The sequence below is a fragment of the Nestor notabilis genome, unplaced genomic scaffold (assembly GCF_000696875.1).
Source record: "Nestor notabilis isolate BGI_N333 unplaced genomic scaffold, ASM69687v1 scaffold3634, whole genome shotgun sequence".
Classification (NCBI taxonomy): domain Eukaryota; kingdom Metazoa; phylum Chordata; class Aves; order Psittaciformes; family Psittacidae; genus Nestor; species Nestor notabilis.
Genome location: NW_009924080.1, coordinates 44,880 through 62,696, shown reverse-complemented (window position 1 = coordinate 62,696; position 17,817 = coordinate 44,880). Strand labels below are relative to the sequence as shown.

The 17,817-nt window shown below is 36.6% G+C and overlaps 1 protein-coding gene across 1 annotated transcript in view; it reads right to left on the bottom strand.

Moving 5' to 3' along the window:
* The window catches only part of BICC1 (BicC family RNA binding protein 1), a 68,591-nt gene that overhangs the window by 40,351 nt on the left and 10,423 nt on the right, over window positions 1-17,817 (bottom strand). Inside the window, exon 2 of the mRNA XM_010012453.1 lies at window positions 13,300-13,369. Coding sequence (XP_010010755.1) covers window positions 13,300-13,366 — 67 coding nt within the window. The 5' untranslated portion in view covers window positions 13,367-13,369. The remainder of the gene's footprint in view (window positions 1-13,299; window positions 13,370-17,817) is intronic.

Below are 17,817 nucleotides of genomic sequence, written 5' to 3'. Positions count from 1 at the left end.
CACTGCCCAGTATGGAACAATATATCAGACTAAAAGAAGGAAGATGCTACATTTTAATCATTTTAAGGATGGAAAGTCACTGGACCTCCTTAGGTTTCAGGCACATTTCCTACAAGCAGAAGAGAAAACAAATACTGCACCCAAATAGTCATGTTCAATATTTCCCCTTTCTCCTCCCCCAGAAAGTGTATGCTTATTCTGAAAGTTTAGGTTTTCTTTGAAGTGACAAAATGTGTAACTATAAGAAAGTCAATTCACGTTTTTTACTCTCCACAGGCAGAAAAGCTAAAAAGCTTAACGTCTCACTGCACTTCATTACAATAGAAAGAGGAGATGAGGAATATACACAGGAATGTATTTTGCACATGGATAGCTTCCTATAAATCTGCAAATTTATTGCTAAAAATCTTGGTATGAACTTTTTGGCATTGCAATATTTTAAGCAAGTTCTACAGAGCAGCTTGCATTTTCTTCAAATCCAATATTTTCTCAGCTTACTTTCTTGGCTACCACTCTCCTCCAACATTGTGAAACCAAGCAGTTTACACTATTTGACGTTGCACTGGACACAAATCTAATTAGCTGGATGACAGTTGCACTCAGATGTAATCCTTCTTGTTGCCATTTTGGTTTACTTGCACATATTCTAATTCTTTTTTTGTGATTTTTAGTAGAGAGTGCAAATATCCTCAACTCCCATGGACTACAAATGTTTTGTGTTCTCAGTATTTTAAAATCATACATATGTTTTGATGCAAGACAAGACATCTGTTAAATGTTTAACAAATTGAAATTGCAGTCATCTAAACTTCATGTTTATAGAAGTAGCACAAAGATATTAGAGATGAGAATAGTGGCATGTTAGGTATCTAATAACTGGGCAAGGACAGTAATGAAAGTCTGCATCGATACAGTGATGTTTACCAGCTTTTTTCCCCATGATATTCACAAGAAGGAACCTCAGAATTGCATCCAATCTCATTTCCAAGATGAGGATAAGTATTGGAAATCTAGACACCTATGAACACTGGGCTGTAATCCTCCTCTCCACTTTCTGGCATATACATTTTCCTTCCCCCCACATCTTCCTCTTTCCACATTCCATCTGCTTTCCCATTATCTTTATACCATCTTTGTCACTTGCTCTTTATTATTCTACTCTTTCAAAAGCCTGATTTCTTTAAGACTCCCACTCTAACCTCACATTTCCTGCCATTCATTTTCTGAATCACATCTACCTCTTCCCAACTGTCTTCATTCTCTTCATCAGTTACTCTCATTTCCTCTCTGTGTCTCTCACTTCCCTCATTCCACTTCATTCTCAACTTCTTCCTTTCCCACAGCTTTCCTCCCATTAACAAGAGCTCATTCCCTTTCACAGAAGTTAATACAGGGAGTATATGTTGCCAGCAGTCCTCAGTGAGTAGGTTTCATTGATGAACATTGCCAGATGGAGCAGTCTCACTAGTTAAACTGTACCAATTCAGCAGCTTCAATTGCAGCTACACAGCCAAAACAACAGGCTACCATCACATTTTTTGACAAGCATTTACCATAAAACAACAATTATTTTGTAACTGCTAAAAGTCTGGGAGAAAAAAAAAACCTATCACACGATGATTATTTATGCCCTGGATTTTGTTCTCTTTAGATCTGACTTGCTTTGCAGGAAATGTGAGTCTTGCCAAATAATCAAGGAATAAAATTACTAGCACGGTTTATACAAAGTTAAGTTTGTACAGACGAAAAGCTTAAAATTCTGAAAAACCATATTATATTTTTCAGATATTCCCTCCTACAGCTACTCTAGAAGAATCATATGATTCAAATTATAGTTTCCAGAGGAAGTCATTAAAGAGACTTTCTATCAATGATGGTTTTGTACATTTGCACTTGGTCTTTGGCACAGACTCAGTCTATATTTGGAATGCATAGTATAGAGAATGTTTGAAACCAAAGCAATTTAAAACAAACAAAAAAAATCAGAATTTCATTTATAATGCAAAGATTTGCAGAAATGGGATGATTCTCACTTACGTTGTAATTCTAGACAGTTTATAGGAGTTCCACATGTTTGAAGAGGGGAAGGCAGTAGCCAACCCTACCTGTAAGTGCTAGCATCCGCAGTGAAGTCTGGAGCACCAGGGAAGATTGGTCTTTGGATGGTAGTTATAGAAATACCATATTAAGAAAATGGAAAGACTAAATTTTTTTCAGCTATGGAGTATCACACATTAGGTACTATTCCTTCAGAGTACAAAATCATAGTGTTCTCCCCAGTAATACTGGTAGGCATATGTTGTTCTGGTTTGTGCGTAGGTTTTTTTTGCTGCCCACCCCCCTTTTTTTTTTTCCATACCTGTGACAAGATCCTTAAGTGGATTTCTGCTATGCATGCCAGTTTCTCCATGCTTTTGAAGGCTTTTTTGGAGTTCTGGCCTCCCCCACTCAAGCCATTATTGTTCCAAAGCAAACAAAAATTTAATCATGTTTACTAACCTAACACATCATTACCATTCACTAATACTTAATGCATAACCTGATGTGTTTAAATTAGCATCCTCAACTAGGCTTACAGTAACATTTTCATATAAAGTGTCAACCATTTGTGTACAATAATGCATTAGGTTGGCATCTAGAACTTCTCAACATTCCTTGAAACCTTCTGAATTATTATGATTTAAATACACAGAAGCAGGAGTGAGTTATACTTAAGAAAAAGATGAAACATGACACTTTGCCTTTCCCAACACTTCTCCAACCAAACCCAGGACAAAGTACACACTGAAAACCAAAACTAAAATATACTATGGGCTTCAACTGACCTTTGACACCAAAAGTTTATCTTCTCTCATAAAAAATACTAAACAGTACAAATAAACCCTTCCCAAAAGGAAAGAAGTATTGAAGTAGTGATAGTTAACAGGCAGATAACATATAGTATTACAAGCAGATGACTGCAGCCTCCCCAAGAGCTGCATTCTAAAGCCTGGCAGATTGAAACACTTAACTGATTGATAGGAATTATCTGACCAGCATTTTCTGTATTCTTATGATTGCCACTGATGAAACAAGGCTATTCATGCGTTTCTGTAACATTATTTCTTTTGAAAATGCCTGTTGATTTACATCACAGCAAGATCAACTCAGATAAACAAACTTTAAGCAATTTAGAGGACACAAGTCATTCCAACATAATTAGAGAAAGGCATAAAGTAACCGAGCAAGTACTTCTCTATCTTATAAAGAGTTTCCAAAATGAAGGTATTCTGCATTTCAGATTAGGTAGCTATCCAGTTTTATTTTGCATAAATTGCATGATTTCCCCCTCTTCCCCCGCCCCCCCCCAAAAAAGCTATTTAAGATGTCCCATTGATCAAGTTATTTCATGCATACCTATGGGGAAATGCAAGAAGGTATTACATTTGGTGTAGAAAGGTCAAGCACAGGAGTTTAATGCCATTCTAAAGAACAGAAAAAAACCTTGCTATTTCCCAGATCATGTGGCAGATCTGATGGAAGTTTTATTTTATGAAGCAACTGCAGATAGAAGAAATTATCCTCCATCCCCCCCTCAGATCTTGTTAGCATTTTCAAGAAACATTACAGAGCAATCTTTTTCATCTGATATGACTACTACTACTGAATATTGAGAAACATACTGCTGTGAAATTCAGGTGCTTGTAAGACATAAGCATACTTTCAAAAACTCTACTCATATGCACAGTTACCAGCTGAACAACTGCATAACAGCATAAATCTTTTTTCTTGTTTTTAGTGAGGTCAAATAAAAGCTGCAAAGGAATTTTGCTCCATGCATAGAGAACTGACACAGAATACTCAAACCAATGGTTCTGTTGTCATGGGCACCAACAAGCAAAAGGCATTTAAATGCCAAGGTTTTAAAGAAAACCTTTACTGAACTGGTATCAAGTCAGACCTACAACTTTATACCTTGGGAACCAAAATTAAATAGCTTCAAGAAAAAACTCTGCTGACAAAAGAGCATAGGGCTCAATAGAACAGTAGTCCTGAATGCCCTCTCCGTCAGTGGGTCTGACACCAGGGCATGCCAGGCTGAAGGACTAGGCTGCCTAGCAGGTAGCTATGGAGGCAGAGGGACACATCTTAAGCATGCAGTAAGGCAGGAGAGATAAGACCAAAACTGCACTGTTTAGCAGCTGTGAAAACAGTTGTCTCCCCTGATTTCATCTTTTTTGCATAAGTCGTTATCAGCATTCCCTTTGCAAGTGCTTGGAAAATGCACAACTCTATGCACTTTTACCTTTTTTTATGTTATTGTTCATTACATACAGAATAAGACTGTCGTAGGGATTCACCAATCGAAAGCTATTGTGTTTATTACTATTGTATAACATGTCTCAAACTGATGAACTAGGATCCTGTTTCCACTTATGGTTGGGAAAAATTTGTGGAGTAACTTCAAAAGCTCATCTTACAGTACCTTTGTCTTGACCCCCATGTAACCAGGTAGATCCTCTTCTAAGGAAACAGGTGCCTACAGCAGAGTCAAAGTATCACCTCCACCCGCCTTACCAGATCCATTATTGACAGGGGATTATTTTCCTTGCCCCGTAAAGGTGGTGATTCACATGGACAAGGGGAGGCACCCAACAGCACTGCAAGACCCTAAACCAATTCTCAGATCAGCAGCAGAGTTCCTGCTGGTATGCAGTATGTTCAATTCTTTGTAAGAAGCAGCAGGACATTGGGCAGTTGAACCTATATCTCTATTCAACTCCACCAAAATCAATGCTGAGACAATAGAATTACAACTTGAGCACGAACCAAAGTTACCTTTGTTTTTGAGCACTTAAGCACATCTAAGCACTTCAAATGGCTTAGGTGCTCTCTTTTCTGCATCACTTTACATCCTAGTTAAAGATGACAGAACAAGCTGTGGTTGTTCAGAAGTGGACATGACTCACATGTTTTCAGTTCCTATCAAGAGTTGCAGTACAGCCTGGCAAGACAGTTAGTACAGATTTCAAAAGCATCCTAGTGGGTTAGAAACTGAAGTTCGTCACAAAGCTCCACATTCCACTGCAGGTCTCTAACAGCCTGACAATCCTCCACCTATTTTTTTTTAATTGATTGAAGCTTAAGGTTTTAAGCTAATTAAGTGACTACTCATAGTACTGAATTTAGAATAGGAAAATTAGTTTATTATATCCCATGCTCACTCTCTTCCACTCTATTTGGTTGGGGGGGTTTCTTTTGTTTGTTTTCCTGAGCACAGCAGAAGCTACAATTGTAACTAGTAACAGCACACAAAAAGGTGAAAGTAGGTTAAGAACAAAAGTTGACTAAAACTATGAAAAATTACTGTTATAGTACTTGTTTCATTAAGTCTGAAGTATTTGGTAGTCCTGTGATGCCATGTGACCTTCTTGGGTGGGACTGGCTTAGCATTAAAGACTGACATGCAAAATAAAACTCAATGCACTATTGCATTTACAGAAACACAAACTATTAACACTTTTTTTGCAGCACTTTAGAGTAAACAGTACTTTTATTAAGCTTAAAGACCGATAAGGTAGCTACGCAGATATGTACTGGCAAGCATACAAGCAATTTCTGCACACTAAGTACTATTTTCCTTAATTAACCACATCATTTTTATGCAGTTCTAAAGGTTATATATGGTTATGAAGGGATTGTCATTTTAGAACAGAAGACAGACTGCACATGAACACTTCTAACACAATTTACCTGTGTGTATTCTTTAGAAAAGTAGCAGGATTCTTTTTGTATTTTAAAAATTAAGATCAAATCAAGTGTAATTAAGAAATTCAGCCTTTGTAAGAAAGTATTTTCATGCAATTCAAATCATTTCTCAAATATATTATCTTTAATTTCTTTGGGGGAAAAAAAAACCCACAAGAAAAAAAAAAAAAAACAACAAAAAAAACCAACACCACAAATCCAAAACAAAAAACAAAACACCAAAACACCCTAACCCCTCCCAAAAAACCCCAACGTCCCTCCCCCCCAGAAAACCCCATGCACTGAAGATGACTTCCAGAGGTCCTTTCCAACCTTCAGCTAGTCTGTGATGCAATACCTCAAGTTTGTATACAGATGTAAATTCCCCTTCCTCCTCCCTTAAGATTTAAGTCTCAGTTTGCCAAACCGAGTGTATAAACACCAATTGATTTGAAACAGTTCTATGTCAGGGATGCTTCCATAGACTGCCTAAACCTATATAAAGAAGTCTGAGAATATTCTTAACCTTAGCATCCATATTCACAGAAAAGAGTTGCTTGTTTGCCTCTATTATATATAAAAATATACGCATACCTTCATTTTAACTTTCCAGACTCTACTAATCTTCTCCATGAATAATTCAGCAATCCAAACATTAAAAAAGCTAATATTATACTCCTTCACTACATTGTGCAAACAGAGAAGAGGTTGGTACACAGCCAGGCTAGGCTGACATGATCAACTCTACGTTAATGGAGTACCACAACAGGTTGGCTACTTTTATCTGGTCATTTTTTGAGATGCCAGTTGTATATACATAGATGAATTAAAAATAAACAAAATCAAACAATTCCTCCTTACCATTTACTTTTAGAAACACTTCTAGAAATGGTCTTATGATATTGTACAGAATGTAGCCATTACTGAAAGCAACACACAGGGACAGAATTCATTACAGAACAGCTCTTGCTGTTTAAATCATAGGTTTTCATAGCCCTGGATTGGGGTTTGGACTGTGGGAAGGTTGTGACATTTGTTTGCTTTGGTGGTTGGCTTTTTGTTTCTTGGGACAGGTTTTGGGATTTTTTTTTAAATCCAAAGCAGCCAAGCAAACAAGAAACACTACCTCCTCACCCACAATCAAAATGAGAAGGTGAAGACCTCCAGGCTCAACAGGGGTGTCCTGGTTTTGGCTAATTAATACACGCTGTGTTGGCCAACAAGTGCCATTCTTCCCCCCACACAGCCAGTTCTAAATTACTTTTTAACAACATTAAAACAAAATTAAAAGCAAGCATGATATACATGCATTGTGAAAAAGGAAAACAAACTAATCGCTCTTCAGCCCAGAAGAACGAAGTCATTTAAGGAAAAAACAGAATTAAAAAGCTGTATTCTGGCTGCAACTATATTGAGTAGGGTACTGTGTACATATAAAGCCTGAGAAAAGGGAAACACTGAAGACTTGCAAATACAGCAATTCTAACAGTCTTGTTCTACACTTACACACATGCATACAGCATAGCGTTACATATTTGAACTGCAAGGTCTCCAGTCTTGGAGATGCCAAACTGCTGGAAACATTCTACAGCCTTTTAGTATTCCAGCAATCCCAGCAATAATTGAAATCAGAGAAATCTATTAATTTCCCTAAACTTTGCATTTATTAACAAATATCAAAGTAATGAGAATCTCCTTAAGTGAAGGTTCAAGACCATTTTATGCCATACAGACACTTTTCTTTGCAGGACCTGTAAACACACTAGAAGAATTTATGATACTGTGTTAAAGCTCACATAACTCCCACAGAATAATGCTAACACTGAATTATTAACTCTTCTATTTTCACTGACATTTCATCATAAAATATTGAGTTTGAACATAACTATTGACAATATCTTATTTGTATCCATTAATACATTGGAAAAAACAAAATGAAGTGTTGTCCATCAGTTTTTTTGCCATGTGTTTCACTGAAATTTCTAGTTGTTCCCAACTTGTACAAAGGAGAGAATAGACAGTCTCTCTTTTGTACAAGTGTGGGATTCAGCTCAATTCCAATACTGAAAGCAATATTGCATAACAGTCAGGGATGCATTCATGTTTTAAGAGATGACATAATCTCTCCATGGAACACGTGTTTAAATTATGAAGTGTCTGCACATGGGACAAAAACTGACAAGTACAATGCTGAACTGCTTTTAAGTTAACCACTTCTCTATGTATGGTATGTCACTAAGGTTTTGCATCGAAAGAAGTTTTCACTCTTTTAAAAGATTTGGTTGATAAACTGAATTGAGAAAATTAAGTATTTCTAAATAGAAAAAGAAATTATCTGAAAAGCATAAAATCAGCTCGAAGATTTATCAGAAAACCTATGTCAAAAGAGTAAATAACCCAGCATTATATTCGCACACATTCATAAGGCTGCACTGCCTGACACCCCATCTTCTCTCCCTCCCTTCTTCCTCTCAAAATGTAAACATCATCTTTTATTACAATGTTGGGAAACAATTCGAAATTGACTTAAAGGTCTGAAGAAACATACAGAGACTATATTTTTAGCTTACTCTTGATATCTATGGCGGTAACTTGCATGCAAGTTTGGCCTTAAGTTCACTATGTAGTGACTGTTTTAACAAAAAAGTCCCTAGTTTTTATCATAATGCCTCCTGGAATGTGCAAAGCTCTTCCCTTGTGTCTAACCATCATTCATATAAATATTTTATTACCTTGATTGAAATGTTTCAGCAAATTTGGCTCAATTATAGCATTACATTTCCTAACTTTATTTTTTATCGTTTCAGCAGCTTAAGATGCAAAGAAGGAAATACTGGACTCTGCTTGCAAGATGGCTTGCAAAAGGCAAACTTTAAGGAAAAAGTGTGAAACCAAACTGCCAGGCAATGAATGCCAGCAGTGCCCACTGCTATGTATTGCTGCCTTCCTTCTAAAGTCTTCAATGCCATTATGTTTCCTCATGTCCTGTCATTCTCCTTAGATATGAATTTGACCTGCTATGTACTTGTCTTGCCTTTGAGAGATGCTAATGAAAATAGCATGTGAAATATTTTAATAACAAACTAGTTTAGATTTTAAAAAGCTACTGAAGCTTGATTTTTGAAAGAATGCGAAAGAATTAAATCAGGTGAGAAAAAAATATACAAACAGAACATAGACTAGATATTTTTTCTTAACCACCTTAAAATGCATCAGTAATGGGATGTGTGTGCGTGTAACAAAAAGGAAATGAAAATCCAACAAACCCCAGAACCAGAAACAGCGAGTGAAAGAACAGGTAAGTGAAATAAGAGCAGCCTAGGAAAGACAGATGAGGAACGAGTGGGTAACTTCAACAGATGGCACAGATCAAGAAGGGTTGGACACTGTAATCTGGATAAAGCAGAAGTGACAAGAAAATATGGGAAAAACAGGAATAAAAAAGAGCAACTGAAGTTCAGTAAAAGCAGGGGGTTTTGTTGGTGGTTTTAGTTTGGTGGGGTTTTTTTTTTGTGTCAAGTGAACAGTGAACAAGACCCCACAGTTATCCCTGCTCTGTATGCTTATTTCCCCTTACCACCTTTTTCAACATCCCAAAATTTCCCCTGTTCCAACACTCTGAATAAATTCCTGCCTAGAGCCACTAAGTTTCCAGGAGCTGAAATTATTCTTATTCCAGTTATTACCCAAATGCTATTTCAAGGTTGTCTGCGTTCTGAGCACATGCATATCCCCTAACTTCTTTATGGCTCTTGAAATAGAAAGACACATACACACCTCTACTGAAGGAGGAAAGGTGTAAAACAAGGAAAGATGAGTAAGGACTAAAACTCACATGCACCCATTTTACTTCCTAAAAAGCACCTTCAATTATCCTCAAGAAACACTACTGCTGAATAACATGATATTCACCTGCTCCCAATGCGTTAAACACTACAAATTCATACAACCATATGGTGAAGCAGACTGAGGATACATTTGGGTTAAAACAGATAGTGTTAAACCAGCTAGCAAATGCACAAAAATCCCCCCTTCAATAGAAAAAGTTATCCATGGTTAGTTTTAAGCAACCCTAGTTCCCTATATAACTATATAAGCAATAGTGACAGCACAGCAGAAAGGGCTAGACAACAAGAGGAGGAGAACGTCAGTATTATGGGAAGGAAGAGGGAGGGAAAAAAACCATTAGCTTATGCCTGCTTTGAAAGCATTTGTGGAACATCTGATGATTCAGGATTTGGCAATCTAATCTAAACTTTTATACTACACTATATTTTAAGGACAATTAATAGAATTCCTAAGGAACAGTAACCGTAACAGAACAAAAGAGTATGTTGAGAGCAAATGGGGAATGGATAGAAAAGTTAGTGTCTCTGATTTTGATTGTTAATTCACTGGACTACAGAAGATCCGAGATCTCCAGAAATGCAGTTTTGTTATGCCCTAAACCCTTCAGCACCCATACAAAGAGAGCAGACCATGCCAGTGACAGTTGTTTCATTATGGCTGGACAGGAATTAGTCATTACAGAAACGCTTTAAATTGTTTCACTTCTGTCTCTGAAACCTTAATGTTACAGGATCTCTTTGTCAACCTGAACAAATGGCTTGCTTAAAGATGCTACTGGAAGATTTATATCTGTTTGTGCATTTTCTAAACACATCTTTCAAAATACTTTAACTCTCATCACCGCTCATTGCTAGAGCAAGACTACAGCATCTGGTGTTCATTAAAGCCAGGAAATTCCTGGTTTGCTCTTTATGAAACTGTTGAGAGTTGATAATTGATTTTTTAATTCTCGCCTTTGCAAAGAGCTGTTTTATAAATTTCATATTTAACATATTTTAGTCAGCAATTTCTTTTAAATTCTGCATGTGCTAAATCAAGACATCATTCTTCTGCAGTTCAAAAAATTTCAGAAAATATTTATCAAATCTGAGTTGATGAATTACCATTATGATACTTAACATGCAGTATTTCACAGTCATCAATTTAAAAGTTGTTATCTATATAGCTCAGAAAAAAAAACCCTGATATAGCAACTTAAAGGGGGGCTACCAGAAAGCTGGAGAAGTACTTTCTCTAAGGGTATGTAGTGAAAGCATAAAGGGGTGAAATAAAAGAGGGTAGATTTAGGTTGTACAGGGTTTTGAGCAACCTGGTCTAGTGGAAAGTATTCCTGTCCATGGCAGGGGGGTTGGAACTAAGATCTTTAAGATCTCTTCCAACCCAAAGCATTCTATGATTCTGTGAACTTTCAGGTCACCTACTCTTAGTGTTTCAGCTTCACAGTAAGTTCCCTCCCCCAAGATTATAAAAAGATTCTAGGTCTTGAAGAGAATTTAAGGTTCAGCAAGGATTCGAAGATTATTATGCACACCTTGTCTGCAAATTTCAATACCTGTAAGTTTTAATTAGAAAGAAAATACCTACTCTGTCTTTATTGATTTAGTGTATTGTTGGGGTATAAGACTGTCCATCTGTAACTGCTTCTCCCTCACTGAATGACTGCTTATCAGGCACTCAGTTCCCAGCCCACAGGATGGGGGAAGATGTATGTTCCAAGTTCAAGTCCCCTGAGAGCTGGCCAATTATTTGTTGCAGGCTCTCCTCTTAATCACAGTATGACATTAAGTGAAGCTCGAGTATGTTAAACACTTAGGGTATTTTCCCTATGTAAACAGCTGCTGTAGCTGCAAAAGGAAAGTTACAGAATTGCAAACAATTGATACCATGTGTAAACAGCATTTATAAACTACACTTCATTTCTCAAGAAATAGGAACCTTTAAGTTAAGGGGTTCTTTGTACACATATTGTAATTTACTATCTTAGGTGTATACATACACAACTTCCCACAGCAAAGCTAGCCAGACAGTAAAAGGCTTAATTCTAGAGGCACTCTGCAGTCCACAGGCATTTGAAACATTTTCTTAATAGTACAGTATATTGTTAAAATGCCTAGTTTGCCTAGTTTCTTTTGGCATAAGGAGTTTCCAAGATAATCATTCCCACTGCAGATGCACTCAGTATGCCCAGCTGTATTGTGTTCTCTCCCCTCAATTTTTAGTTTTATTATCAGCTTATAATTTTCAGCTGTTTTATTTCCTCTGATATTCAAATTCATTCCATATGCTGATAAAGCTTCACCACAAATCTAACTTTATCTTCTTTTTGAAGTCACTAATAAAGAGGTTAAATTAATCTCATATAAAGATGCATCTCTAAGTACCAATCCAGAATCCCAACCAGCCACCTTTCTTAGCCCTCCGTTCATGGCCTTTCATCCACGCTTTTCATCTTCAGAACTAGGCTCATTTAAATTTGACCTAAAAGCAGTAGGTAGTACTTTATTTTTAATTTTATCCCCTCAAAAGAAAAAACAGCTCCTACCTCAATTTCCTCAGGAACATTAGCTATATCTCTATGTATAGCACCTCAGGCAGAAAGCATGTAGAACACTACAGGTAGAGCACAGGCCTGCAGAGAACTCGTCACTCTCATATTACTACAAACATTAGTTCCAAATATGAATATATACATACAACACCTGCATATTATTCCAGTCTGAATTCCTTACCCACTTCTCCCCTCTCAAGTGAGATTTTTTCCATGCAAGTGCAGAAAAAAAATAATCAGTTTGTACTTCAATACCATGTGGAGAAGTACCTCAAGGACTGAATATCACTTTACACCATAACAGTGTTATTAATCCTGCACCTTTCTAAAGAGATAATGTCTCTTCCCATGAGAACTTCACTTACAAAGGTTGTTTGCCCACATCTTGACCTATGCATTCTAAATATAATTTACAGAGAAATTATTTAAACTCCACTTTTTTTTTAATGTGTATCAGCCTGAACAGAAATACATGCAATGTTAAATATCCATCCCAATTTTATTTTTCCTGGAAAAGAGAAATTAAGTATTACCTTAATTCAGTCACAGTTATGATTCTTTACGAACAGAACTAGAAGGCTTATTTCCAAAGAGATGTTCTAGATTGTATACTTGGTTAATATTAATAGACTGTACTTCCAAAAGAAGCATAATTTAAAAAATCCCTCATAATACTGGCCATTCCTAAGAAACAGGTCTATTTATGTTTCTTAAAGAAACCAAAAAGCATGCAGACTGTCTCTGTCAGGTACACAATAAGTATGTATTGTTCTAACTGGGCTTGACCAACGCATATCTTTGTACTCTATATACAGTACTTTGCATTATATATAAAACCCCACAGAACTCATCTACAATGTTACCAGAATGACTTAGACAGCTGTAAAATAAATTGTTCAGATTAGATGCAGCATTATACAGAAGAAAGCACATATGCTAAAAGACAGTAACTAGAAGAGTATTGATAATAAAGTAATTGTAGAAGTGCAAGCTACTTACAGTGGGTTTGTATGTCAAATACCTATATAAAGCTGAGAACTTTAACAAGAAATTCTTATAAAAACAATAGACTGAAATGAAAATATTTCACGTGCCCAGTATTCATAGGGTGACTCCAATTATCTGGTTTCATTACTCTAACAAATAATGTCACCCCATAAAAATCAAAAAAATACCTTTTTTTGATTTTGCTCCAATCTTCAACTTTGATGGCCAAGCAATCTGTGTATTTGTTTCTTCCATAATCTGTTAAAAAGAAAACATATATGAGTAATTAAGTTTTTATTGTTTTCCTATGAAGTCAAAAGTTCATTTTTGGAAAAGATGATGTTAACCACTTTTAAATGTTGACTGTTATTACTTAAAAATAGAATAAGTCATTAACTACTTTCATGTTTTCTTGAGAAGAATTCTTGTCTGGTGATAGGTGGAGCTGAGTTCTGAGCATTCAAAACAAATCCAAAGAGCAAATCAAGATGCTCAACAGTTTCCATGAAGTTCAGATAACTGCTGCTAGCTACAGCATGCTCTAGGTCCACCTCAGAGGGCATTTCAAAGCTTTACAATTCAATAAAAATATTTGTTTTGTTATCCTAAAATGGCTTCTAAGTAAACACTACCTAATTTAAATCAAGGCCTTTTAAGTCTCCGTAAGTCAAGACACATGGGTTTGCCTTCAGAGGTTGTTTTTTTTTTTTTTGCCTCACCTTTACGTGCAAGCAACTTTTCATTGTAAGCCTATCCAGACTGGTTTAGCAGTTCAGAGTACAGATTTGACAGCATTTATTATGACACAGTGTGCAACCTATCTGTAAATCTCCAAGTATCCACCAGGGAAAAACTCAATATGCACATACATCTATACTTTGAAATCCATTTAGTCATTTGTCTCAAAGTAGACTGTTGCTGCCTTTGTTTTAGTGAATAAGCCCACTAGCCATTTTATACTAAAATTTAATACTGGCATAGAGTTAGAGTGCCCCACTAATACATTTAGTAGTAATACAGGAGAAGGAACTGAATGACACCAAAGAGTTCATACATATGAATTGAAATTCTATTTTAAGAAATGCTGGGCATGTCTACTGAGACTAAGAACTTCTCTTTTTATACTGAGATCTCATCAATAACTATGATGAGGTCATATCTCTCATCACACTTGAGATACAAGAGCATCTTATCATGTGTAAGAAGAGAAGATATCATCATGAGGACCTGAAGAAATGAGTAGGATCTGCCCATACTAGCCCATGACAAGATGGCTGTAGGATACCAAGAAAATGCATCTAGATGGTTTTAGGATACTGAGAGAACGAACATATTAAAAATCATGCTGGGCTGCAACAGACAAGGCATTTCTTAATAGAAATGTTGATAATCTTAACAGAAATGTTGATTATAGAAGGCCCTGATGAATTTTCATTTGGAACAAATTGTCCAGTTCTGTTCATACATGGACAAGATTTTGTACAGCAGAGCAAAAGGGTCCTCACTCCTTTGAAAATTTCAGTAGCTCACTATAAAAGAGATTAAAAGTGATCAGTTTCACTATCTCAATTAGAAAGTGTCCTAGAATGACACAAGTTTGGAAGGAAAGGTCCTTTGGAAGTCATACAAGCCCAACCTTATACTCACAGTGGGACCAAGTGCAAAGTTAGGTCAGGTTGCCCTGAGCCTTACCCATCAAGCTTTCATTACCTCTAAGGAAAGAGATTCCACAGCCCATCTGCACACTTATTCCAGTCTGTGGCCACCTTCACTAAGAAGTTATTTTCTCTTACCTTGTCAAGTTTTCCTTTGCTCAACCTTTGCCTGTTACCTGTACATTTCTAGGAGGAGCCTGACTCAGCCTACCTTCTAACCACCCATAGGGTAGCTGAAGACTGCTATCAGATGACTCTTTTACCTCAACCTCTCCAAGCTGAATGGACCCTGCTCTCAGCTTCTGTTTGTACATCAATTACTTCAGGCCCTTGATCAACCTGGTGATCATCCACTAGAGTCACTCTCACTTGTCAGGATCTTTCCTGGACTGAGTGGGACACAACTGGACAAAAGTACTCCATCTGCAGCCTCACAGTAACAGAGCAGACAGAAGTAACTATATCCATTGATCTGCTGGGTCATATTATTTTAGATACTGAATCTACATAAAAATACATACGGGAGTACTAAGTATTAAGGAGATTAATGCATATAACGAAACAAGTAAACAAGTGGTAACTGCGAATTTAGGCTTTAAATTAGAAAAAAAAAAAAACCACCACACTTCAATCAGACAAACTGAAAGAATATTACTGATACAAGTGAGAATTACCATACAAAAACCAGATGCTACCCCAAAAGGTCAACTCAATAAAACTGGGGAGGAGGTTAAGCAAAGCAGTGCGTTTTAATACCTCTAATAATCTGCAACAAGCATAAGCAATAACAAAAGAAATATTCCAATATAATTAGCAAAGACACTTCCAGGAAGAAAATGAATGCATTAGGAAAACAGTTACAGGCGTTACAATACCAGTAAGTTTCCCATAATAGTACAATTCAGATCTGAGGCAGACTTCTCTAACACTTATTAATGCTTATCTTCTATAGCCAAATCCCTAGGACATCACAACAACTCCCAAATTAGTACACCATGTAGAAAAACTGAAAGTGTCAGCTAGGCTTCATGATACTATATTTCTGGTTTCAGCAACTATTGGATAATAACTTACAGCTGAAATAAGACATTTCCAGGAGGGTGAAATTCTATCAGCAACATATACATACTTTCACAATTTTCCAATCCAGATGTGAAAAAAAAAAAAATCTGTTTCAAAAGAATTCACTTGTGTCTCACTGAGGTCTTTGGGTATAGGACTGAGATTAAGATCCAACAGGAAAGGAAACACAAGAGAGGAGACAGGAGTGAATGATCATTCAAGACAAGTGTTACATCCCATCGGTCTTTTACCTCTCAATATTGGATACTTCTGTCTTAAAGACATTAACTCCTGCATTTCTCATGCTAAACCAAACCAAAACTTCAGAGATTCACACATTCTGGGGACATACAATAAAAATACATATGAGGGTCTTCAAAGGAAAAGTAGTCTAACTGCCAGCCACTGAAACTGGGTCACCTAATATCCTTAAGATCTTCTGAGAGCCACATTGTGATTAGTAAAAAAAGCCCAACTTGGTTTGGTCACTACAAAGACAGGTTTATCTCCTGTCTTAGGCAGTTAGGAAGAAAAAAAAAAAAAAGTCTGGATGCATTTACATGAAACACATTTATTGAAGTACAAAAATGCTCACAGTATGTGCTGGGAGTTGGACTAGATGATCTCCAGAGGTCCCTTCCAACCCTAACAATTCCATGATTCTGTGAACTCCAGGCAGTAAACTTTAGGATAAATTCCAAGCTGATTGCAATAATCATTTTTTCCACAATTTTGAAAACCACATATTATATAGGAAAATAATAAAATAGGTTTTTGCTGCAGCACTTTTTTCACCAATGAAAATAATTTATCTTGCCTGTAAAACAATTTGAGAATTTTAACTGCCCAAAAAGGTTTCAAGGGAAAATAAATTCTGGTTTTATTTTTGAGAAATCAGGGCTTCCATAGGAAACCTTAAGAAGAGTTTAAACTATGTTGTTTATTTTTTAAGCTGTTTATGTATTTATTGTAACAGTAGGAGTGTCACAAAGCTCTAGAAAACAGGAAACTGAGTTTTTACTATAGCTGTTAAACTTGAAGGAAAACATGATGTTGAAAACTGTGTGACAGAAACCCTGCATAGAGTAGATCACTGCTGCATCAACTTTCAGTTCTGCTTTACTATTCTAACCCAGGCAGTTTTAAGTGCCAGGATTTCCTTCCCTCTCTCCCCACCCCCCACCCCCCAAAACCAAATTTGGATCATTCCATAAAACCTTAACTGCATGTTGCAATTGAACAATTTTAATAGTGAAAACTTAGTGTTATGCCACATACCCTGAAAACAGCAGTGCTGTTCCCAAATGAACAAAATGGAAAACAGAACTCACTTTACAAGTAATACAGATATAATACACACACTTTAATTGTATTGATACTTCAGTTACAATACATTTTGAGGAAATGCGGATGACTGAATTAGAGTTCATGATCTCTGTGGAAGCACCTCTGTTTAGGTTTCCCTTCTTTTCATAGAGTGGTGGGGTTCATACTAATCAGTACTCTCCCTGCCTTGAGGGATCAACTGACCAAAAGTAGCAGGCATATTTGGCAGCAAGACTTAATCCCATAGTAAATCAACTCATGCTTCTCAAAATGAGGGAAACCCTAAGAAATGAGCTATTTACATCTTCCCTTCCTCCCCTTTCCCCAAGAGAAACTGTAGTATTCATGCAGCCAAAATATGTAAGCTATTCTCAGTGGAGAACATAGAGAAGATGACAAGATACTGGAAGATACCAACAAAACAAATAAGACTGTGCTCTGATCCTCAAAAAACTGGCTCAAGTTGCAGATCATTGGGCCTTCAAGAAGGTGGCACAAACAAACAAAAAAGCTGGAAGAAAAGTTTTTGGCTTCCTTGTATTCCAGCTTGAAAAAAAAAGACTATAGTTCAGGCACTTTGGGGAGGTTTTATATCAAGATAGTAAGGTATTATTTTTTCATACATCGTAATTTTTGTTAAGATGATTCTGGATGGAAACTGGA